The sequence below is a fragment of the Pieris napi genome, chromosome 24 (genome assembly GCF_905475465.1).
Source record: "Pieris napi chromosome 24, ilPieNapi1.2, whole genome shotgun sequence".
Classification (NCBI taxonomy): Eukaryota; Metazoa; Arthropoda; class Insecta; order Lepidoptera; family Pieridae; genus Pieris; species Pieris napi.
The window spans coordinates 3,831,285-3,856,588 of NC_062257.1; the positions used below are offsets into that span (position 1 = coordinate 3,831,285).

The following is a 25,304-nucleotide window of genomic DNA, read 5'->3' on the forward strand; positions in this document are numbered from 1 at the left end:
TGAGTTGCTCCAGTATATATTATAGGTAACACGACTGAATCTCTCGGCTGCATTTCCAGACTCTGGGGCGATCGTCAACATCCACGACTGTTTTAATGTAAAGTGGGAACAAACCGTGATCCATGTGGTATCCAATTATTTCAGTATTATTATTATTTTCTTATGTAGCCAAGTCCACATTTCAAGGATCGTCATGCTCGCTTAAATGTCATTGCTTGTGGCGGCGTCCATGCGTCGGGTTGTCTCTCTCCCTAAAATATGGCGAGGGGGCCGATGGCTGGCCATGCGTCATACTCGTGAACGGGTGCTGCTTGTGGTGACTGGTCGTACTTGAATTCGTGTATGCGGTGATGTTAATTATTTCGACTATGTGTTTGCGTGTTGTTCCCACGAGAATGTAAGTGCGTGCTCCTATTTCACCATGCCTCCTGCTGATAGGGGACAAGTCTTTGTTTTTATTTATGTTCTTATTATTAATTACTTAAAATGTCATGTGGAACATGGTGTAATGGTTGCAGCTCCTTACAACCGTTGTGTAAAAAAAAAAAAAAAAAAACATGGCGATTAAAAAGAGTGGCGGAGAGTTTATTGCCAGTTCTTCTCTTCCGTTCTACGCCCTTGATTTGAGAACTGGCAGTAAATGTAAAATTAGAAGCATTAATATTTATATCTTTAATGACGAATCACAAGTGTACATTGTGTTACCTACGTGAATAAATGATTTTTTTGATTTTTGAATTAAAGTACATTTAAGAATTCTAAATGTTTGTTATTTATTGTTTTTTGAGTTTAATGTCCAAATGATAATTGTTTTTGTTTGTTTATTGTTTTGCAGTATTCCACAAGTATTAGAATGTCCGACAAATACAGTGTTCCGTAATTTATTTACAAGTTCTAAAACAGCGTCCTAAAATTATACTGGAAAATATGACACTACAAATTTAACACACACATTAGAACATAAGCAAGTAAGAAAGGGAAAAAAAACAAGCAACCACAAAATAAAAAATACTAACTTAAACTAAATGGAAACAAAACCTCATTAAGACCACGATAAACAAAGGTACGCTAAGTTGGAAGAAAGTAAAGTATATCAATATTCTCATCAATGTTAGTAATCAAGTTGTAAGAGCGAGATAGCCTATTCACTATCAATTCAATTCGGATGTGTTATTGAAGTGAAACTTCTTTATCGGGGTTGGAAAAAAATTTAGTGTAACATTTTTTCGTTACGCGTCATGTTTTTCGGTTACGCGCCATGTTCCTTTTTGAAGTCAAACTTCTTTATCGGCGTTGGAAAAAAATTTACCGTCACATTATTTATTATTTATTATTTATTATTTATTATTTATTATTTATTATTTATTATTTATTATTTATTATTTATTATTTATTATTTATTATTTATTATTTATTATTTATTATTTATTATTTATTATTTATTATTTATTATTTATTATTTATTATTTATTATTTATTATTTATTATTTATTATTTATTATTTATTATTTATTATTTATTATTTATTATTTATTATTTATTATTTATTATTTATTATTTATTATTTATTATTTATTATTTATTATTTATTATTTATTATTTATTATTTATTATTTATTATTTATTATTTATTATTTATTATTTATTATTTATTATTTATTATTTATTATTTATTATTTATTATTTATTATTTATTATTTATTATTTATTATTTATTATTTATTATTTATTATTTATTATTTATTATTTATTATTTATTATTTATTATTTATTATTTATTATTTATTATTTATTATTTATTATTTATTATTTATTATTTATTATTTATTATTTATTATTTATTATTTATTATTTATTATTCGACACTTAATATTTTAATGACAATTAAATTCATTAAATTCCTAACATATCTTCCTTTTTCCGTCCCTCTAAGTATCGGAAATCTAAACTTTTAGATTTGTATAAATATGAACAACACTTCAAGATTAGTTTGCCACTGAAGTTTCACTTCTGACTTTGTACACACACACTTTTTTTATTTTTTCAAGTCCCGAATATTACACAACGTCATTTTAATTATGTATTAAATTCGCGAAGTTAAAATTGTCGGAGTGTGTTGAAGTGGACTGCTCCAAATTCAAAATGAGCATTTTCATTTCGTATTACGTGGAAATATTAATATGTATCTTGCATTATATTAATAATTAAAATTTAATCGCAAAATGAAACGAAAATAACAGCTAAGCGGCCTTTTATTAATTATTTCGTTGCAGAAACATTCTAGCTCCTGTGGTCTCTGGCAGAATGACCTGTGGAACATTCTGCTCCTCAGCATAATGCTGAGCCAGGGCCAATTACAACCACAGCACACACGCATTACACACTTGAAACGAACCGAATGGGAAAAGGAGAAAAAAAGTTGCTTATATCTCTCATTACATTTTTTATATTATTTTTTTTCTTTCATTATTGTTATTTCATGTGCTTATGCGTATGTGTCTATGACATAATTAAATGAAACGGAGGGCAATTGGCTTTCTACGTGTTTTTCTCTATTTATTTATTCAATAAGAGAGCATTCAAGTATTACCTCCCGCAATTTTTGACCCCCCCCTCCCGTAACGCGCCGTAACGTTTTTCTGTACCCAATAGTAAACGTTTCGTGACGACCCTGTGACTCTGTATACCTATCTAAAAGTTACCATTATGAGGTGTTAAGTACTGGAAAGTCAAAAATAATATTCACAACGCGTACTTCAATCCCCGCCCTGCATCGTAATGGTTTACAATAGGACCCCCCCCCCCCACCAAATTCGTAACGTAATACTTGAACGCTCCCTCTAAAAAATACTTTGCAATAATTACTCACTCAATTCCTTCCAATGTGGAAAGATTCCCGGCTTACAATGGTCAAGCAAGGCGGAAAGTAGAACTCCACTATTCCAATCAGTCGTAAGATTGCTGACACGGCATTCCGGGAGGCTCGACTGGAGCCAAGATAACATCAGCTTCCTGGAAAATAAGATAATCTATGAAAATGCTGCCTTTAAGGTTTTATTTTCGTTTAAATAATCGTAATCGACGCCCGTAAAAGTGGCTCAACAGAAATGGAAGTTAAATTTGTATATAATGTAATAATTTAATTTTTGTAAAGAAAAAACTTTTTAACCGGATTAAAGTTATGTATTATTATAAATTTACAACTATTTAACATAATTTTAAATTTATCCGACGTTTCGCGTGCTGTACAGCGTGCGTGGTCACGGTGACTGAAGACAAAAGGTGTTGGATGTCAAAAAGTATCACAGCTGCCCTGCGATTCTGTAACTCACTTGTAAAAAGTGGGTTACAGAATCGCAGGGCTGTAGAAAAAGTTGCATTATCTGTATTTATTTCCCCGGAGTTGGTATCAACTAAAAGATGGAGGATTAATTGTTTGTGTTCTTTTTTGTATTGTAAAACATTAAGCTAAAATTTATTTACAATCAACTATACAGTATTAACAATTTTCTGAACCTAAAAAGTAATAGTAAAAATAATTCAAAAGAAAATCAAACTAATTTAAAAAGTTTGGTCCCTGTGGCAGTGTACCATTAACGCTGGCAGCATTTCCTCGCTGTATTGCGATACTTATTCGTTGAGCGAGGCAAGCACCAGCTTTGGGGTCACGGGTACTATCTACCAGGCGCCAACTTAAATCTTTAATTAGCGCCTGTGCACTTGAACCCCACGGCCCAAGAGTCTCTTCTCAAACTCGAAGTTGGAGGAAAGAATACGTAATATAATTCAAACAATAATTATCGATACAACTCTGAGATAACAAATATTTCAACGGTTCGGTAATTGAATCGGACTGTTTCTGCAAACTTGTTGTCGCCCGGGGGAAACTTTTGTTATCAATTTTAATTTGAAATAATTGTTAATTTGTAATAAAGGGTGTAAAATCTTAAAATTTCTTTATAAGTTTCTGATCAGCCTCCTGTGCCTGAAACACGCCGTCGATTTTTTTTGGTATACAATTTTTATTATATACATCTTGGGACAATCATTGTTAAAATGTTAGAGAAAATTTGACAAACATTCAAATCAAGAGAATTATGAATAGAAGAGTTATAAAGATTATATAAATATACTTTGGCAATTCTCCTCACAGATCATGAATTCAAACTGTTAAACTATGTATTATTATATATGCGTTTAAAATATATGTAGTGGCGGATTTACCAGTATGCTGAGTAGGCTGGCCTAGGGCGGCAAATTTGGAAACCGATGTTTTTTGCTACCTCATAGAAATCAAAAAGAAATTTCTGATGTTTTACAGATAACAAATTTTGCCCGACCCCCCAATTAGTAATCGAACCCTGTGCCCTCAACTCACATTTGTATAAGTGAAAACAGCGAATTTGTGAAAGTGTGTGAGCGATGTTTCTCTTTTCCTCCTACCAACCCCTGGCAGTCCTACTGCTGGAGGACTACTGGTGGTGGCTACGAACTGAATGGTTTTTGTATAATTTTTTACTCAATTTAAAATGAAATCCAAAAAATATTTAACGGCAATTTCAACGCAATTGTTGATTCTCAAATCTAGGTCAAGACAATTGAAGAGGCAAGGGCGGCAAAAACTTCACAGCCTATCCTTGAAAGTTTTTAAATCCACCACTGAATATATGGAAAAGTAATTTTCATCAATAAGGTTGTAACATCACACTATTATTGAAAAATGCTCCGAATATGATTTTGTCCCATTCGGTGTCGAGACCCTTGGTCCGTGGGGTCGTAGCACTATAAGGCTTTTTAAGGAAATGTCAAAAACGTTAGTCGACATCACAGGAGACCGAAGAGCTGGCAGCTACCTCGGACAAAGATTAAGCTAGCTATTCAAAGGGGGAACGCTGCCAGTATCTTTGGAACCTTGCCTACAGGGAGTCCCTTTAATACAATATTTTAAGGTTAGTTGTTGTCTTTTGTTATATTAATTTATGTTAGCTGTTGGATTACTTTATATGCGTTATTAGGTTACATTAATACATTATTTCTTAGTGTCATTATTTTACATATAACGAAATTAAAGGCGGAAATACCTTGGCGGGAATTTGCTTCTTCCAATCTGGTATCGGACGATGAGGGACCAAATTAATCCTAAGATTAGTTTTAGATTTCCATTCACAATATCCACATTTCCTGTAAAAATAAATTAATAATTTAACATTTTTAAGTTATATTATGTATATTAAAGTTAACAAATTTCTTACGATAAAGACAATTAAAGAAACACAAACTAATCACACCATTTAAGGTATTTCTTCTTTCTTTAAATGTGTAATGTCAAAATAAAGTGGCGCCAAACAAGAATTAACTTCGGTGACGGTTGTTGTATGGATATGTTGCGATATATGCTAGATGAAACACTTTGTTTGAAGATAATAACTAACTTAAATCATTTAAAATATGAGCTTAAAACTAACATAAAGCTAGGTGAGGGGTACCGGGTTCGATTCCCGGTTCGAGGGCAAGTTTTAATTTAATTTAAATTTGTTCTCGGCCTTTGGGAGGGTTGTGCGGTACCGGGCGAGTGCCTAAAACCGCACATGGAGGACACGGTCGAATTTCTAAAGACTAGCACGAATTATAAAAAAAATCCTATACTTGACGCTGGCTAATGCACAAATCGTGCCAGAGCCTTAAAAAAAACTAACATAGAATAAGTGGTAGTGGGGTTGCGACGCTAACAAAAACTAACTTGGCTTATTTAAGGGTTCATTAGAGACAGAATGTTATTAGACATTATCGGAAACGAGAATGTTAAATTACATTATGAGTGTGGAATAAACTAAAGTACTCATTTTGGCTTCAAGTGTGCGATGATTGCTTACATTTTGTTTACGCTTCTAATTCTAACTTCTAACTAATGTTAGGTTACATAACTCGAGCAAGGAGCAACCATAGATAAGTGTTTATCATATTTAATGAGGTCATCTACAACCGCAGATGAGCAGCGTTGGCCTAGTGGCTTCAGCGTGCGACTCTCATACCTGAGGTCGTAGGTTCGATCCCCGGCTGTGCACCAATGGACTTTCTTTCTACTGCGCATTTAACATCCACTCAAACGGTGAAGGAAAACATCGTGAGGAAACCGACATGTCTTAGACCCAAAAAGTCGACAGCGTGTGTCAGGCACTGGAGGCTGATCACCTATTTGTCTATTAGATTTAAAAATTATCTTGAAACAGATTCAGAAATCTGAGGCCAAGACCTAAAGAGGTCGTAGCGCCACTGATTTTTTTTTCATCTACAACCAAGTAGATTACTCTTTGAATATTCTTGATCTTTCTGGTCTTCAGAAGAAGAAGGCGTGATAATATAAATAAAAATTACCTATGTTAACCAGTTTGACCCCATCATCTTCAATAGCTTGTAAGGCGGTTGTACAATTTTCCAACCGATGGTGCTGGTTGGTTGGGTTTTTACTCCAACCCTTAAGCCTACGACCTTGGAGTGCCTCCACCAAGGCGCAGAGGACTGTCCCATCTGTCAAATCTTCGACCAGGTCAACCACCTTATAAATAAGAAAAATTAAAAAATTAAAATGAAACCATAAATCTACTTCACCGATTTTTATGAAACTTGAACCTAAGTAACATTGTTATATATGTCACCGTTAGATTGTAATCAATCTCGCGAGATTGTAATGTGTCGAAAGATTGTGAACCTCAACGTAGCTTACAATTTAACGTATTATTATTCGGTAGATTGTAATCTATCGAAGTATATATATATATATATATATATATATATGTCTTACTGATTCCAAACCATACAAACTTATAAACATACAAAACTTAGGGCCCTTCAAGAAAAGAGCGTACCAATTCTTAAAAGGCTGGCAACGCACTCGCAAGCCTTCTGGCTTTGAAAGTGTCCATGGGCGGTGGTATCACAGATCAGATGAGCCTCCTGCCGTTTGCCCCTGTTCTATAAAAAAAAGTTTAACCTTTTTTTTTTCAAGCCGTTTAAAAATAAAATTGTCATAGTAACACAATGCACGACCTGACATGTGACATGAGCTCTCAACAATTGGCTTATAGTATATTTGTAATGACTGACGGCCAAAACCAATATGCAATCTCAATCCAATTTTAGCTGTCATAGACTGACAATTCAATCCATTTCTAAAGAAAAGCATGCCAATATTCAATACATGGACTGAGATACCAATCTAATTATTCAACCAATCGTTCAGAGGGCGGATAAGAGATTGAAGATTGCCCTCTGTATGAAAATGAATGTTTACTCATGCCAACAACCTATCTGTCCATTTTTACAGTTGCTTCGATTGGCCAAATCAATCTCGGATTGCTATCGGTGAAACTCGTATGATTTGGGTTTGGGATTGCGACCTAACTTAATATTTATTGGGAAAATTTATTCATCTTCGTCATCTTCCAGTTCTAGTGATAGTGATTTGGAAGTTTAAATGCAATTATCCGATTGGGATAGTAATTCTGAAGCTGGAAGAAGACAACGTACTTCTGTGCGAGGACATAAGAAGACAAGAATTAATTATATCCAGAGCCTGAATGACGCCGAATTCACATTTAGATTTAGGTTAACAAAAGAGGCTTTGGAGACACTTTTACACAAAGTGATGTCTATCATATTTGACTTCTTGCAGGTTTCATCTTTTCATCAACTTTTGTAAAAAAAAATTAAATATTAGCTACAACCAAAAATATTTGTTACTATAGATACTACCTACTAACTCCACTTCAAAACCTCAAGACTCCAGCAGAACATCTTTATAACGAATCTCAAATACGAAGCAGAAATGTGGTGAAAAGGACATAATATGGTGTTTGGAAAAAATCGGTTCCCCAAAATCGGTTTGTCAAAAAAGGTTTTGCTTCAAGTATCTCGTGTATAAGCCGTGATAGTGGCATGTGCAGTGTTGCACAATATTGCTATTGATATGCGAGATGAACATTTTGAACTACTGCAACAAGTAGATAAACAAGCTGATGATATTGATCAAAGCGCAATTGACAACGTGGGAAATGCAAGTGTGCGAAGTAATCTTATAAGTGATTATTTTGCTTTATTACTATAATATTTTATAAATTACAACATTTTTGAGATAAATTAAATAAAAATTCAATGCTTTTATTTAAATAAAAATACAAATTTTTAATACAATACATCCTCGCTCCAGGCACAAAATCTATTATTTTTCTAATTTATTTAACAATGTATTTTTTTCTATGGCCCATAATTCTCTTTAATGCTCGCTTTCTACCTCTTCAAATGCCCATTGCTTTCTCTTATTTAGAAGCTCGTCCTTTCAATTGACTTTCATTTCCTTCGACAGACAATAATTGACTTTTTTCTCGATCGAGGGGGTAAGAGGAGTAGCAGCACTAGGGCCACCTCCTGTACGATATGTTTCAGCATGTATCAAGGCAGACTTTTTTCTTGTAGCCCTCTTTAAGCTTTAGCACTGCGAAAGTTTACCCCACTTGTGCTATTAAACAGCGCCTCCAGCGTCTTCCAGCACTGCTCTTTCTCCTGCCAGGTGACTGAGTCACTCTTTTTATTTTCTAATATATTTTTATGGTCAGCAACAAGCGAAGTTAGAAGGTCAACTTCTTCCCGGCTGAAATTGACGCTTCTTTCACGTTTTTGCGTAGACATTTTTTTAAGTTAAAGAATCAACCTCGAATCACAAAAACAACATACACAAACTACTCAGAGAAAATTTATATTTGTAATAATATGTACTAAAATACTCAATAACCTAACAATCAAAAATACCATATGAAAATGACAGCCCGTTTCGTTACAAGTAATATTAAATGACCAACAAAAAGGTTAAGGTTCTATGTTTTTCTATAGAATTTTGTAACTTTATTTGTTCGTAACAAAAAAACAAACAAAACGTTGCATATCTATTTGCTACTTTATCCATACATTGTGAAACAGACCCTATTAGTCTTACTTATTTTATTTCGTTCCAAAAACAGCAAACTTTTGGTATGCTTGAACACAACATATTGCATTGAACGAAACGCGGTCGAGAGGCAAGGATCACGCAAAAGATTGCTGTCAATCTTTTGTCAAATAAACAATCGGATAGCAGAAATGTTTATTGGCATGCAGATTGGAGATCGGTCTTTAGATATGAATCAGTCCAAGATTGGTTATAATCATAGATTGAGGATACATTATTAATTTTGGCCGTGAGTCCACTGTGAGCTTCCATCTCGATCAGTCTTGAGGATGGGATGTGATAGAACCTCTTTTCGGCGTGCATGGCCTATCTACTTGCGTGGCATGATCTCCTGGCTTATCGGGGTTTTCTTCCAGAATACGGCGGAGAGATTGTTCCCTTGGAGTGTCCATATATCACCACGTTTGTACCATCATTGTGAATAAACTACGCCATTAAATTATTTTGACGTTTTAATATAACTAATATCTTTATATATAGCTATATAACTCTCCTGTACGTTAATGTCATTGAAATCCTCTTTAACGGCTGGACCGATTTGAATTAATTTTGTAATGCGTTTGGGTGACGCTCTGGGTGGTTGAGATACACAAATCAGCCCGGAAGATGGCGCTGCAGTCGGTATAGGTTATTTATCCATGCAGCAAATTAACAGCTGGTATATATATAAATCCTCTGTGTATGTGTTCGTAATTAAACTCCTAAATGGTTGGACAGATTTTAATGACATTTTTTGTGTGTTCAAGTGGAATCGAGAATGATTATGATAATTTTTTTGTGTGTAAGACAAATTTGTTTGTTTTTGTGTGTATAGGGCAACGTCTAATACGTCTAATTCGTGAATAAATAACTCTGTCATCTCTACGCTACAAAATTTAATACGAAATAAACTGTAAAAACGATTTTACAGCGTACACTTTGAAACGAGATTTTGCTCATATAAATTTAAGATGGAGAACAAAATTAACTTTAGCGGCGAGTGCGCTATTTAGCCCTTATCTAAGCGCAATCGCCCGAAGGCTGTATATATTTTAACCTTATTTTCTACTATTCGAGCAGCATAACACTGATAAAAACCAAAATCATAAAAAATCAATGCAACTCCAGTCTCTATGGCAACATTATATGTGCGCAATGCTCGTTTTTTTTTTTTTTTTAATTTATAAGAACCCTATCAGGCACATGATCAGGCAGATCTGTGGCCGAGAAGCTAGGAAGCAGGGAAGTGTCGAAATCCCAGTCCCTTTTTAGGAAAGGGGTTCCTAAAAAGGGGCTTAAACTTAGAGGTCTGGTGGGCTTGGTGTCTGCTGGGCGACAACTACTGCGCAAATATCCTCATGATGTTTGGAACTTCGTGCATCTTTCAAGTTAATGCGCGGGGCACAGCCATAAATTGTCCCCGTTACCAATGCCTGGTGTGATAAACAATAAACTACAAGCTCCTTATCAGAACGCCAAATCATAAAATGACTGCTTCACGACTGATTTGAGCGCGACCGCCGCTGCGAAAACCGCTGTGAGAGTTCGAAAAGTGAGTTACAGAATCGCAAGGCTGTTTTCTCATTCAAACCAGACAAAGCTAATAGCCAATAGTGAATATCTCTTATGTGTGTTTCTAATCATGGATGTTCTGTTCACGCGATTCCCAACTTAGGGAGTTTAGGCGTCTCTGACTAAATCTATCTTAAATAACTTTTATCTATTGTTAGTGAATAGAAGTATAACTTCTAATGCGTGTACATAAGTAAGCACACGATTTTTTTATATTACAGGGGGCAAACGGGCCTCACCTGATGTTAAGTGCCCATGGACACTCTCAATTCTAGAGGACTCGCGAGTGCGTTGCCGGTCTAACAATTAAACCACCTTTTTACAATCAAACAAATAACCCATACCTTTATATCCACAGGTTTTAATGTCTCATTCACCCAATTTCGGAATGTATTCGCCTGAATCTCAACCCATAGATCTTCATGGCCTTTTATGGCCATACCCTTTGCTGCAGTTCCTTCTGGACTGCGAGCTGCCAGCCCGGCCTGCGTGATACGACCCGCTGAACCTTCGGGCGTGTGAGCTTTCAGCCCTTGGTGGGTTACCCGGACGCCCTCCATTTTAAACAACTGTCAGTTCCTTCTGTCACCTGGAAAAAGAGTTTTAAGTATAGCTTGTGACGTCTACAATTATTTTATTTATTTCCTAACAGTAAAATTAAAAACTTTAGAGGTACAGGGACACCCGGATGGAACGAAATTCCTTTCGTTCGAGATAGATTTTCTCGACACCAATCTCACGACGAAAAAAAAAAGCCAACATCACGAGGTGTTCCCAGGCGGTCACCCATCCAAGTACTGACCTCGCCCGACGTTTCTTAACTTCGGTGATCGGACGAGAACCGGTGTATTACAATAGCAAATAGCAAAAAAGTGTCGTGACAACTTTTCGTAAGAATTTTTTCCGTCTAGCCCCCTTTCACGCGCGATAAGGAACTTCGTTCCAATAAAAAGGAGGGCAACTAGAAGTCGCTTTAGAGCGATCTCCTCCAGGCAATCACTGTGAGAAGACAAATTAAATTAGATAGGGAAGAAGTGTAAAACTTCATAAAATATAAAATAACTTAGACAAAACTAATGGAACAGCGTGCGACTCTCATCCTTGAGGTCGTAGGTTCGATCCCCGGCTGTGCACCAATGGACTTTATTTCTATGTGCGCATTTAACATTCGCTCGAACGATGAAAACATCGTAAGAAAACCGGCTTGCCTTAGACCCAAAAAGTTGACGGCGTGTATAAGGCACTGGAGGCTGATCACCTACTTGCCTATTAGATCGAAAAATGATCATGAAACAGATTCAGAAATCTGAGGCCCAGACCTAAAGAGGATGTAGCGCCACTGATTTATTTATTTTATTTTAAACAGTGAAATGGAAAATATTAAAAATACATTGTAAATAGTTTCTTTTGTTGTTATTATTTGTTTATATTACCGAGCCCTAGATGGCGCTATGCACAGTTTTACATATTGACATGTACATAATGGGATTAATGTTTATATTGTCTGTGCAATGCGTTTTCATTGCATTTATAAATAAAATTATAAGGATTTATATAATGAATTCCATCTGTTACTGATTAAGGAATTATTCCATTCACGTAGTGTGAATGCGATTAACTTTTATGATAACTGCGTATTGTATTCCCAAATTAAAAGTTTTAAAAAGTTTATTTAAATTTCATGTTTTATATATAAGTATCATCAAACTTTTTAAGTTTGTTAGCGCGTATCAGGATTTCAGGATGTATCATAGGTTCAATTTGAAAAAAAACTAATGTTAAATTAGAAACCATGTTGGTAAGTAATGATTTAATAAGATTATAAATTTCTGAAAAGCTTTTTATTTAATAGGAGGCAAACGGGCAGGCTCATCTGATGTTAAGTGATACCACCGCCCATGGACATTGCCAGAAGGCTCGTTGCCGCCTAATTTAGTCTAGTTATACTGTCGTAAAAGATAGCCAGGAGAATCTACCACCTAAATAAGTTAGGTCCGGTACACTGGTTTACCGGAAAGCAAAGACAATACAAGAATATCAATTACATTAACAAAATACACCCCAATCTGGCTGGTCCCCGTGGGGAAAGTGATCTCCATTACATATGAAAAACGAAGAACAGGACATTAATACAACAAAAAAGGCGCTCCAAAGGCCTTAGTCAAGATGCCTTAACAGAAGTGTATGTAGAAAGTCAAAAACTAAATCTGTATGAAGACTTTTCGACACGAACTGTCTTTTCCATACAAATTTAGTTTTCGACTTTCTACATACACTACTGTTAAGGCATCTTGACTAAGGCCCCAGGTCACAATTATAAAAAAGACAATTAGAATATTGCATTGAGAAAAATCGGAGAAAAAAAGAAAGAGAAATGATACAATATGGAGGAGGCTTTTACGTTAAAAGGGGCCATAGAATACTAGACCGCTTAATAAACAAATTTTTACAATTTTACTAACACAACTAATACTCTATGTAACTAACTCATTTTTGTATGGAGCTATAGTGTAATAAAAAAGTGCGTGTGTACAAAGTACACATGTCAGAAGTGAAACTTCTTTAGCAAACTAATTTTTAAGTCTTGTTCATATTTATAAAGATCTAAAACTTTAGATTTCCGAAACTTAGAGGGAGGGAAAAAGGAAGATATGTTAAGAATTTAATGAATTTAATTGTCATTAAAATATTAAGTGTCGAAAACTAATACATATTATATAATAAATTAATTTTTTTTTAATTTGAAAAACACGAGGCATTTTGAGTTGTCAATAAATTATTTTGCATAAAATTTGAAATACTAACATTTCATAAATTCTCTTTACGAAATTTTAATTTTAAAAATAGAATTTCTATAAGGTTTTCACCCTTCTCACTCTCTCTCAATCGGTCTCAATCACTCTCTCCCTTTCGACAAAAACGCTGCATCTTCGTGACGTTCAGTAAAAAAATTACCCTCATGCGCCAAATAAAATTTTAATAACAAAAAGTTACAATTACCATATGGCCATGAAGTATACATTTACCCTATGGCAAATTAGGTAAAAAATGGCGTTTAGGTGTCGTCAATTTCAGAGCCGGAAGTTTCAGCGTGAGTTTCCAGCAGATGACGTATTGTCATTTGAGGTGATTGATTACGCTTTTAGTGCCACATAATAACGCAAAATAACTACCACTTTTACTGTAAAAATAGCTGATACGCGATTCTGAGAGTGTAACATCAGAGCTACGGAGTACGGCTTGTGGAGTACTAGTTGGTTGCTGTCCACGAATTTGATATACTTAAAAGCATATTTTTAGGATAGCCAGGTTGTTAAAATCCTGATTTTGCACCAATGTATTTTATCGCTATAAACGTATATATACCCAACAAATGGCTGATCATCTACTTGCATTAACAAATAGATTTAGAAATTTTAATCTGACATTGTTCGATATACATATAGTTATTATACGTGAAATAAGCTAACACAATCACTTTAAAAATGTGTTATGTTATAATTGACAGCTGACAATTTACATTGAAAACAAGTCAAAGTCAAAAATCATTTATTCATGTAGGTAACACAATGTACACTTATGAACGTCAAAAAAGAAATATACATTTACTGCCAGTTCTCAAATCAAGGGCGTAGAACGGAAGAGAAGAACTGGCAATTAACTCAAGGCATACAAAGAAAACAGCAGTTAACTTAAAAATGCTTACATCAAAATTGTTTATTACTAAAATAAAGTGCCAAAAATCTAAATAATAGAAAAAGAAAAGTATTAATCCACACTTCTATAATGCTATTAATTACGCAATTCTTAAGCTTTATAAAGAAAATAAAGTGTTTTAATTCACTCCACATACATCTCAATCGAGAAAGGAAACGAAAACAAAGAATTCTTTCTTGAGACTAGTTCTTTTATCGTTCCGTATTTTAGTTTAGAAGTGTAAACAATTAAGTTGAAATAGTTTCTATTGGGGCTGAAGTTCATAAGGCGAACTCGAAAAACTTACTGATGTAATATAGAAATGTATAGAATATAGAAAATACATATTTTTAGTATCTGTTTCATGATTATTAGTTTCGAGTAATAATACATATTAATATTATCTAGTACCAATTAATAAAAACGCGCCAAATTTGTTCTGCCACAGATTTTTTATATGCCACAGACTATGAAAATTGCGCAACATCTAGCATTGGAAACTCCTTGGTATTTTACGGGCATATGTTATTAATCTATTATGATTTTTTGTCTACATTTTATTTACTTTTTCTTTACTAAGCCATAGTTAATTTCACCTCACATGGAGGGGGTATAATGAAACTACTTACTTGCAAAACGATTAAAAGGAGTGACGGAGTTTCTTTCAATCAAATGTCATCAATATCACAAATCTTGATTTGATACGTTTGCCGTTTATGTATAAAATATAGATGAATAAATGAAAATAAGAGTCTTTCCTCCAACTTTAATTTTATTCCATTTAGAGTAGAGACTCTTGGGCCGTGGGGTTTAAGTGCACAGGCGCTGGCGCCTGGTAGATTGTACCGGTGACCCTAGAGCTAGACCCGAGAGTAGTAATATATAATAGAGAATTATCACTGAATAAATTCAAAACTCTCGTTAAATGTAAATTAATCAATAAAGCTTTTCATCAATTTGACGATTATTTAAATGATCCTAATCCTTGGGATTGATTTGCTCCAGTTCAAACAATTTGCATGACTCAAAACTTGGCGATTAAAAAGAATGGCGGAGAGTTTCTTGCCCGCTCTACGCCCTTGACTTGCGAACTGATAGTAAATGCAAATTGAAAATCATTTTAATATCTTTTCTGTTGACGGTCATAAGTTTACCTATATGAATAAAGTTATTTTGAGTTTGAGTTTAATTATTATTATTACTAGGTATTTCTGTGTTGGAAAATAAATAAATTTATATATTTTTAAATGTGTTATGACAGAAGATTCGTTTTCACAAACGGCAATTTGCACAACTCACGTTGAGAACTTTATGTAATTTCACCAAACCGGTTTTTGAGTAACTAGACTGCATCTTGCATATATTTACTTAGATTTAGCAAGAATTGACCGATTTGGATAGTGGTTTGTATCATCATCAGCCTCTTTATTTGGTCCATTTCTAGACTTAGCCTCCTCCATTTTCCTCCAGAATATTCTGCACTTGCCTTTATCCACTGGGAGCCAACCTGCTTGACGATGTAGTCAGTCGTCCTTATTTTTACACGCTTTATATTAGCTTCACCTGTATGTATGTATGTAACCGACTCCTTCGGACTCGATTTTGACCCACTTTTAACGGACAGATTTAATTCAAACTTTGCGCACCTGTCAAAGATCGATGACAATGCAATAATCCGAAAAAAAAATGAAAAAAAAATAAAAAAAATTTAACTAAGAAATAAAAAAAAAAAATTGTTAAAAAAAAATAGAACACACGCTTTTAAAGCACATCAAACTAAAAAGTGAAAAATAATTCCTAATTTAGGCTGAAAATGGTAATGAACAAAAAATACTGGTATTTATTGTGAAAAAGCGTGGGTTGCTCGATAGACGAAAAATATGGCACAGAGCGCCCCACGCTTATATTTATTTTTATTTTTATTTCAGGAGCACTAAATATAAAAATCTCGAACCGGCCCAGCCGTTTTCAAGCTTTGCAACAAATTTTAATTTTTATTTGAATAGATTTATTAATTATTTGTCTGTGAGCAATTTGGGAAATATTTATTCCCAGTATATGTGTAATAAATGTCGCTAGTATATTTCATTTAAGGCCATGTCTCATATTGAACAACGGATATAGTAAAAAAAATTTAAACATGAATATGTATATTGTATGTTGGTGTAAAATATGTTAGGCGTAGCGTCATGTCTATTTTGAGTTGATCTTGAGTTAATGTTATTGACTCATGTTTTAGTTTAGATTCAAAAAAATTAACACACACACATACAAATTGTGTTAATTATTACATTCATTTTGGTTTTGGTCTAGCTTTAGCATGCGACTCTCATTCCTAAGATCCACGGTTTAATTTCACCAATGGTTTTCGTACGGTGAAGGACAGCGACTTGCCTCAAAAATAAGACAGTGTGTAAGGCACAGATGACCGACCTACATACCTATTGGAAAAAACAAATGATCACGAAATAGATACAGAAATCTGAGGCCCAAATCTCAAACGTTATCGCACCGGTGTTTTTAAATATTCAATTATAGCTCACAAAGACTCGGTTTGAGCACTAGAAATATTGTAATACATATTTACGCTTGGATGACTTCGCTGTATTGAAGTCACCCAAGCAAGAACATAGTCACTCGTTCCAGCAATTTTAAAGGCGATTTCACATAGTTCTTAAGTTCATATGTTTTTGCTGTTTTATCTAATTAAACTGGTCGTTAATTTTTTTTTCTTTCTTTCTGCTCCGCGGCAATCTGTTGAACACAACAATAAGCCACTACTTTGTCCGATACGAGTGTATCCGCTTAGGCTTTTTAGCGTGGTGAGACACTTCTCCAGTAGGTGTCCCATTCCATCCTAAGGAATCTATATTTTAGGGTTGGGTATGTCTCTTCAATCTTTTCTGTTGAAGGCTTTGATCTCCACTGAGTTTGAGGGCAAGCTCATTTTTGTGGTTTGAGAGACTTTTTTGGTAATTGATGCTATATGTTTCTATCTCCTGTTTGACAGTTGGTATTTTTAAATCAAGGTATATGTTCTTACTACTGATGTATTGAGGGATGTTAAATATGGTTCTCAGTGTTTTGGTTTCGAATCTTTCCAGTATCTCAATGTTACTGTTGCTAGCAGTACCCCAAAGCTGTATGGCATAGGTCCATATTGGTTTCAAGATGGCTTTATATACAGTCAACTTGCTGTGTGTGCTCATTTGTGAGTGTCGTCCTATTAACCAGTGCATACTGCGAAGTTTTAAGTCCAGTTGCTTCCGCTTTGTCCATATCTTTACCACGTCAGTCTTCGATCCACGTGAATGCCCAAGTATTTTGCATGGTCTACAAAACTGGTCGTTAATGATAGAAAATAAATCAATGGCGTAAAAAGGTTGTACGTTAGGGCCTCAGATTTCTGTATCTGTTTCATGTTCATTTGTTTATCTAATAGGCAAGTTGGTGATCAGCCTCCTGTGCCTAACGCACGCCGGCGGCATTTGGATCTAAGGCAAGTCGGTTTCCTCAAGATGTTTTCCTGCACCGTTCGAGCGGATGTTAAATGCGCACATAGAAACAATGTCCATTGGTGCACAGTCGGGGATCGAACCTACGACCTCAGGGATGAGAGTCGCACGCTGAAGCCACCAGGCCAACACTGGTCGTAAATACCTTTTCAAAAACAATAGAAACGTCTTCAAAACGCTCTAAAAATAAACAAGAATATTTCCTATTTCTATTGAAAGGTTTTGTCCAATATAATTAAATGTATTCAATGATTGGACGGGTATTGCGAAGCTGCAGAAGAGTTGCTGGGAGGCACGGGATAAGATACCCTTCATTTAAGATGTCATGTGGAACATGGTGTAATGGTTGCAGCAACAAACGTTGTGTAAAACAAAAACTTAGCGATTAAAAAGAGTGGCGGAGAGTTTATTGCCAGTTCGTCTCTTCCGTTCTACGCCCGTGATTTGAGAACTGGCAGTAAAAGTTAAATTAGAAGCATTTAATGTATATTTCTTTTTGACGTTCATAAGACGTGAACATTGTGTTACCTATATGAATAAATGATTTTTGACTTGACTTTGACTCACGAGGCACGGCCAATCTCTAATAATTGAGAGGCACCAATATAAAAAAATCAGTGGTGCTCCAACCTCTGTTAGGTCTTGGCCTCAGATTTCTGAATCTGTTTCATGATCATTTTTAAATCTAATAGGCAAGTAGGTGATCAGCCTTCAGTGCCTGACATGCCGTCGACTTTTTGGGTCTAAGACATGTCGGTTTCCTCACGACGTTTTCCTTCACCGTTCGAGCAAATGTTAAGTGCGCACATAGAAAGCAAGTCCATTGGTGCCCAGCCGGGGATCGAACCTACGACCTCAGGGATGAGAGTCGCACGCTGAAGCCAATTGGCCAACAATGCTCACCAAAATAAAAGGAAAGATTATTTCATGGAAGTACTTCACTTTGATTCAGACCGATCCACGGACGGTGACTATACAAAGGTTTTTTGTGGTCGGTTAGAACGTGTACATACTGTCATTTCGAAGACATACATCTTCCGATTAATTAATTGCTTCAATGATAAGACATGTTCCGGCAATTAAGCGGCGATTTCACTTAAAAACTTTGTTCAGCTCATAGGTTTTTGCTGTGCGTTTAATATTACTTTTTGGTAAGTATTTAATAAGCATTGTTAGTGTGCGACCCCGGATGTGCAGACTCCTCTTCCAAAACAATTTTGAACAATTTATTTTTGTCTTCTAATATTATTGATGTTAATTAGAATATAGGTTCAAAGATACTTTATTTCTCAAAGAATTACATTCACTAAGTAAGAAAATTTAGAGTAAGTTAGTTATGTACATCGTGTTATGAAATTATTTGAAAATACACTATATAAAATAAAAATATTAGTTTCTAACAATATGTACCATATTTGGTACAAAAGTGCAGGTAGGTCGCATCGATGTTACAACAGGCATTATGTGTCAATGAATAGTAATAATTTCTAAGACGCTCGTTCGCAGACATACGTAAATTTATTTATTTATTTATTCACACTTCGTTGCAGAAATAAAATACAATTGACATAATTAAATGAAAAGGAGGGCAACTGGCGGCCTCTTCGCTTTCGAGCATTCTCTTCCAGGCAATTAGAGGGAGAAACAAGATTAAATGAGATAACGTAAGCAAGAAGTCTAATACATACAAAAAAACAATCAAAATTTATGTAAAGAGTAATAAAAAAAGACACATGAAAAAGAAAAAGTGCACTTGAATCACGATAATTTTAAATCCGTTTTTTTGAATCATTATTTCTGTTAGTTTATTAGTCTCGGAAAATATCTGCTTCACATTGTGTGAATTTCTAGTCTAGACTGGGATTTGTACTACGATATTTATAACCAGATTTTAGATTGAAAATATATATTAACTTTAATAAATAGGTAGTCTTTTAAAGATTACTTAACACTACTTGTTGTAGATTACATTTTATTTGATTATAAGAAAGATTTTTATTTATTTATTTATAAAAACACTTCTGCCGTAACAGCGACCTTAATTTGACAAAAGTGAACAATAAGTGAATAAAATTTACAGAAGAAACAAAAGAAGCAAACAAAGGGAATTAACTAGGAAAAACAAAATTACATAATAAAAAATAAAAGAAACTAACTACTATAAATAATATAACTTTTGCCAGTTCACTCAACGGACAATGAAAAAGGTCCGTTAACCTATGTAATTCGTTAACCAAATTCATATTATATATATAACTAGATACATATTATATGCATTCTCAAAAGCTAATTAAAGTTCAGTCTTTGTATTTCATTTCAACTACTTTAAACAAAATTATGTCAACCACCTACTTGCCTATTAGATCGAAAAATGATCATGAAACAGATTCAGAAATCTGAGGCCCAGACCTAAAGAGGATGTAGCGCCACTGATTTATTTATTTTATTTTAAACAGTGAAATGGAAAATATTAAAAATACATTGTAAATAGTTTCTTTTGTTGTTATTATTTGTTTATATTACCGAGCCCTAGATGGCGCTATGCACAGTTTTACATATTGACATGTACATAATGGGATTAATGTTTATATTGTCTGTGCAATGCGTTTTCATTGCATTTATAAATAAAATTATAAGGATTTATATAATGAATTCCATCTGTTACTGATTAAGGAATTATTCCATTCACGTAGTGTGAATGCGATTAACTTTTATGATAACTGCGTATTGTATTCCCAAATTAAAAGTTTTAAAAAGTTTATTTAAATTTCATGTTTTATATATAAGTATCATCAAACTTTTTAAGTTTGTTAGCGCGTATCAGGATTTCAGGATGTATCATAGGTTCAATTTGAAAAAAAACTAATGTTAAATTAGAAACCATGTTGGTAAGTAATGATTTAATAAGATTATAAATTTCTGAAAAGCTTTTTATTTAATAGGAGGCAAACGGGCAGGCTCATCTGATGTTAAGTGATACCACCGCCCATGGACATTGCCAGAAGGCTCGTTGCCGCCTAATTTAGTCTAGTTATACTGTCGTAAAAGATAGCCAGGAGAATCTACCACCTAAATAAGTTAGGTCCGGTACACTGGTTTACCGGAAAGCAAAGACAATACAAGAATATCAATTACATTAACAAAATACACCCCAATCTGGCTGGTCCCCGTGGGGAAAGTGATCTCCATTACATATGAAAAACGAAGAACAGGACATTAATACAACAAAAAAGGCGCTCCAAAGGCCTTAGTCAAGATGCCTTAACAGAAGTGTATGTAGAAAGTCAAAAACTAAATCTGTATGAAGACTTTTCGACACGAACTGTCTTTTCCATACAAATTTAGTTTTCGACTTTCTACATACACTACTGTTAAGGCATCTTGACTAAGGCCCCAGGTCACAATTATAAAAAAGACAATTAGAATATTGCATTGAGAAAAATCGGAGAAAAAAAGAAAGAGAAATGATACAATATGGAGGAGGCTTTTACGTTAAAAGGGGCCATAGAATACTAGACCGCTTAATAAACAAATTTTTACAATTTTACTAACACAACTAATACTCTATGTAACTAACTCATTTTTGTATGGAGCTATAGTGTAATAAAAAAGTGCGTGTGTACAAAGTACACATGTCAGAAGTGAAACTTCTTTAGCAAACTAATTTTTAAGTCTTGTTCATATTTATAAAGATCTAAAACTTTAGATTTCCGAAACTTAGAGGGAGGGAAAAAGGAAGATATGTTAAGAATTTAATGAATTTAATTGTCATTAAAATATTAAGTGTCGAAAACTAATACATATTATATAATAAATTAATTTTTTTTTAATTTGAAAAACACGAGGCATTTTGAGTTGTCAATAAATTATTTTGCATAAAATTTGAAATACTAACATTTCATAAATTCTCTTTACGAAATTTTAATTTTAAAAATAGAATTTCTATAAGGTTTTCACCCTTCTCACTCTCTCTCAATCGGTCTCAATCACTCTCTCCCTTTCGACAAAAACGCTGCATCTTCGTGACGTTCAGTAAAAAAATTACCCTCATGCGCCAAATAAAATTTTAATAACAAAAAGTTACAATTACCATATGGCCATGAAGTATACATTTACCCTATGGCAAATTAGGTAAAAAATGGCGTTTAGGTGTCGTCAATTTCAGAGCCGGAAGTTTCAGCGTGAGTTTCCAGCAGATGACGTATTGTCATTTGAGGTGATTGATTACGCTTTTAGTGCCACATAATAACGCAAAATAACTACCACTTTTACTGTAAAAATAGCTGATACGCGATTCTGAGAGTGTAACATCAGAGCTACGGAGTACGGCTTGTGGAGTACTAGTTGGTTGCTGTCCACGAATTTGATATACTTAAAAGCATATTTTTAGGATAGCCAGGTTGTTAAAATCCTGATTTTGCACCAATGTATTTTATCGCTATAAACGTATATATACCCAACAAATGGCTGATCATCTACTTGCATTAACAAATAGATTTAGAAATTTTAATCTGACATTGTTCGATATACATATAGTTATTATACGTGAAATAAGCTAACACAATCACTTTAAAAATGTGTTATGTTATAATTGACAGCTGACAATTTACATTGAAAACAAGTCAAAGTCAAAAATCATTTATTCATGTAGGTAACACAATGTACACTTATGAACGTCAAAAAAGAAATATACATTTACTGCCAGTTCTCAAATCAAGGGCGTAGAACGGAAGAGAAGAACTGGCAATTAACTCAAGGCATACAAAGAAAACAGCAGTTAACTTAAAAATGCTTACATCAAAATTGTTTATTACTAAAATAAAGTGCCAAAAATCTAAATAATAGAAAAAGAAAAGTATTAATCCACACTTCTATAATGCTATTAATTACGCAATTCTTAAGCTTTATAAAGAAAATAAAGTGTTTTAATTCACTCCACATACATCTCAATCGAGAAAGGAAACGAAAACAAAGAATTCTTTCTTGAGACTAGTTCTTTTATCGTTCCGTATTTTAGTTTAGAAGTGTAAACAATTAAGTTGAAATAGTTTCTATTGGGGCTGAAGTTCATAAGGCGAACTCGAAAAACTTACTGATGTAATATAGAAATGTATAGAATATAGAAAATACATATTTTTAGTATCTGTTTCATGATTATTAGTTTCGAGTAATAATACATATTAATATTATCTAGTACCAATTAATAAAAACGCGCCAAATTTGTTCTGCCACAGATTTTTTATATGCCACAGACTATGAAAATTGCGCAACATCTAGCATTGGAAACTCCTTGGTATTTTACGGGCATATGTTATTAATCTATTATGATTTTTTGTCTACATTTTATTTACTTTTTCTTTACTAAGCCATAGTTAATTTCACCTCACATGGAGGGGGTATAATGAAACTACTTACTTGCAAAACGATTAAAAGGAGTGACGGAGTTTCTTTCAATCAAATGTCATCAATATCACAAATCTTGATTTGATACGTTTGCCGTTTATGTATAAAATATAGATGAATAAATGAAAATAAGAGTCTTTCCTCCAACTTTAATTTTATTCCATTTAGAGTAGAGACTCTTGGGCCGTGGGGTTTAAGTGCACAGGCGCTGGCGCCTGGTAGATTGTACCGGTGACCCTAGAGCTAGACCCGAGAGTAGTAATATATAATAGAGAATTATCACTGAATAAATTCAAAACTCTCGTTAAATGTAAATTAATCAATAAAGCTTTTCATCAATTTGACGATTATTTAAATGATCCTAATCCTTGGGATTGATTTGCTCCAGTTCAAACAATTTGCATGACTCAAAACTTGGCGATTAAAAAGAATGGCGGAGAGTTTCTTGCCCGCTCTACGCCCTTGACTTGCGAACTGATAGTAAATGCAAATTGAAAATCATTTTAATATCTTTTCTGTTGACGGTCATAAGTTTACCTATATGAATAAAGTTATTTTGAGTTTGAGTTTAATTATTATTATTACTAGGTATTTCTGTGTTGGAAAATAAATAAATTTATATATTTTTAAATGTGTTATGACAGAAGATTCGTTTTCACAAACGGCAATTTGCACAACTCACGTTGAGAACTTTATGTAATTTCACCAAACCGGTTTTTGAGTAACTAGACTGCATCTTGCATATATTTACTTAGATTTAGCAAGAATTGACCGATTTGGATAGTGGTTTGTATCATCATCAGCCTCTTTATTTGGTCCATTTCTAGACTTAGCCTCCTCCATTTTCCTCCAGAATATTCTGCACTTGCCTTTATCCACTGGGAGCCAACCTGCTTGACGATGTAGTCAGTCGTCCTTATTTTTACACGCTTTATATTAGCTTCACCTGTATGTATGTATGTAACCGACTCCTTCGGACTCGATTTTGACCCACTTTTAACGGACAGATTTAATTCAAACTTTGCGCACCTGTCAAAGATCGATGACAATGCAATAATCCGAAAAAAAAATGAAAAAAAAATAAAAAAAATTTAACTAAGAAATAAAAAAAAAAAATTGTTAAAAAAAAATAGAACACACGCTTTTAAAGCACATCAAACTAAAAAGTGAAAAATAATTCCTAATTTAGGCTGAAAATGGTAATGAACAAAAAATACTGGTATTTATTGTGAAAAAGCGTGGGTTGCTCGATAGACGAAAAATATGGCACAGAGCGCCCCACGCTTATATTTATTTTTATTTTTATTTCAGGAGCACTAAATATAAAAATCTCGAACCGGCCCAGCCGTTTTCAAGCTTTGCAACAAATTTTAATTTTTATTTGAATAGATTTATTAATTATTTGTCTGTGAGCAATTTGGGAAATATTTATTCCCAGTATATGTGTAATAAATGTCGCTAGTATATTTCATTTAAGGCCATGTCTCATATTGAACAACGGATATAGTAAAAAAAATTTAAACATGAATATGTATATTGTATGTTGGTGTAAAATATGTTAGGCGTAGCGTCATGTCTATTTTGAGTTGATCTTGAGTTAATGTTATTGACTCATGTTTTAGTTTAGATTCAAAAAAATTAACACACACACATACAAATTGTGTTAATTATTACATTCATTTTGGTTTTGGTCTAGCTTTAGCATGCGACTCTCATTCCTAAGATCCACGGTTTAATTTCACCAATGGTTTTCGTACGGTGAAGGACAGCGACTTGCCTCAAAAATAAGACAGTGTGTAAGGCACAGATGACCGACCTACATACCTATTGGAAAAAACAAATGATCACGAAATAGATACAGAAATCTGAGGCCCAAATCTCAAACGTTATCGCACCGGTGTTTTTAAATATTCAATTATAGCTCACAAAGACTCGGTTTGAGCACTAGAAATATTGTAATACATATTTACGCTTGGATGACTTCGCTGTATTGAAGTCACCCAAGCAAGAACATAGTCACTCGTTCCAGCAATTTTAAAGGCGATTTCACATAGTTCTTAAGTTCATATGTTTTTGCTGTTTTATCTAATTAAACTGGTCGTTAATTTTTTTTTCTTTCTTTCTGCTCCGCGGCAATC

At 34.0% G+C, this 25,304-nt stretch overlaps 1 protein-coding gene across 2 annotated transcripts in view; it reads right to left on the reverse strand.

Annotated features, from left to right (window-relative positions):
• Positions 1 to 25,304, reverse strand: part of LOC125061693 (filamin-A) — a 167,655-nt gene that overhangs the window by 123,417 nt on the left and 18,934 nt on the right. For both annotated transcript variants that reach the window (XM_047667242.1, XM_047667241.1), the window contains exons 2-5: positions 10,897 to 11,141; positions 6,376 to 6,556; positions 5,082 to 5,181; positions 2,870 to 3,012 (exon numbers count right to left, since the gene is read on the reverse strand). In XM_047667242.1, the coding sequence (XP_047523198.1) occupies positions 2,870 to 3,012; positions 5,082 to 5,181; positions 6,376 to 6,556; positions 10,897 to 11,112 (640 nt within the window). In that variant the 5' untranslated portion in view covers positions 11,113 to 11,141. The remainder of the gene's footprint in view (positions 1 to 2,869; positions 3,013 to 5,081; positions 5,182 to 6,375; positions 6,557 to 10,896; positions 11,142 to 25,304) is intronic.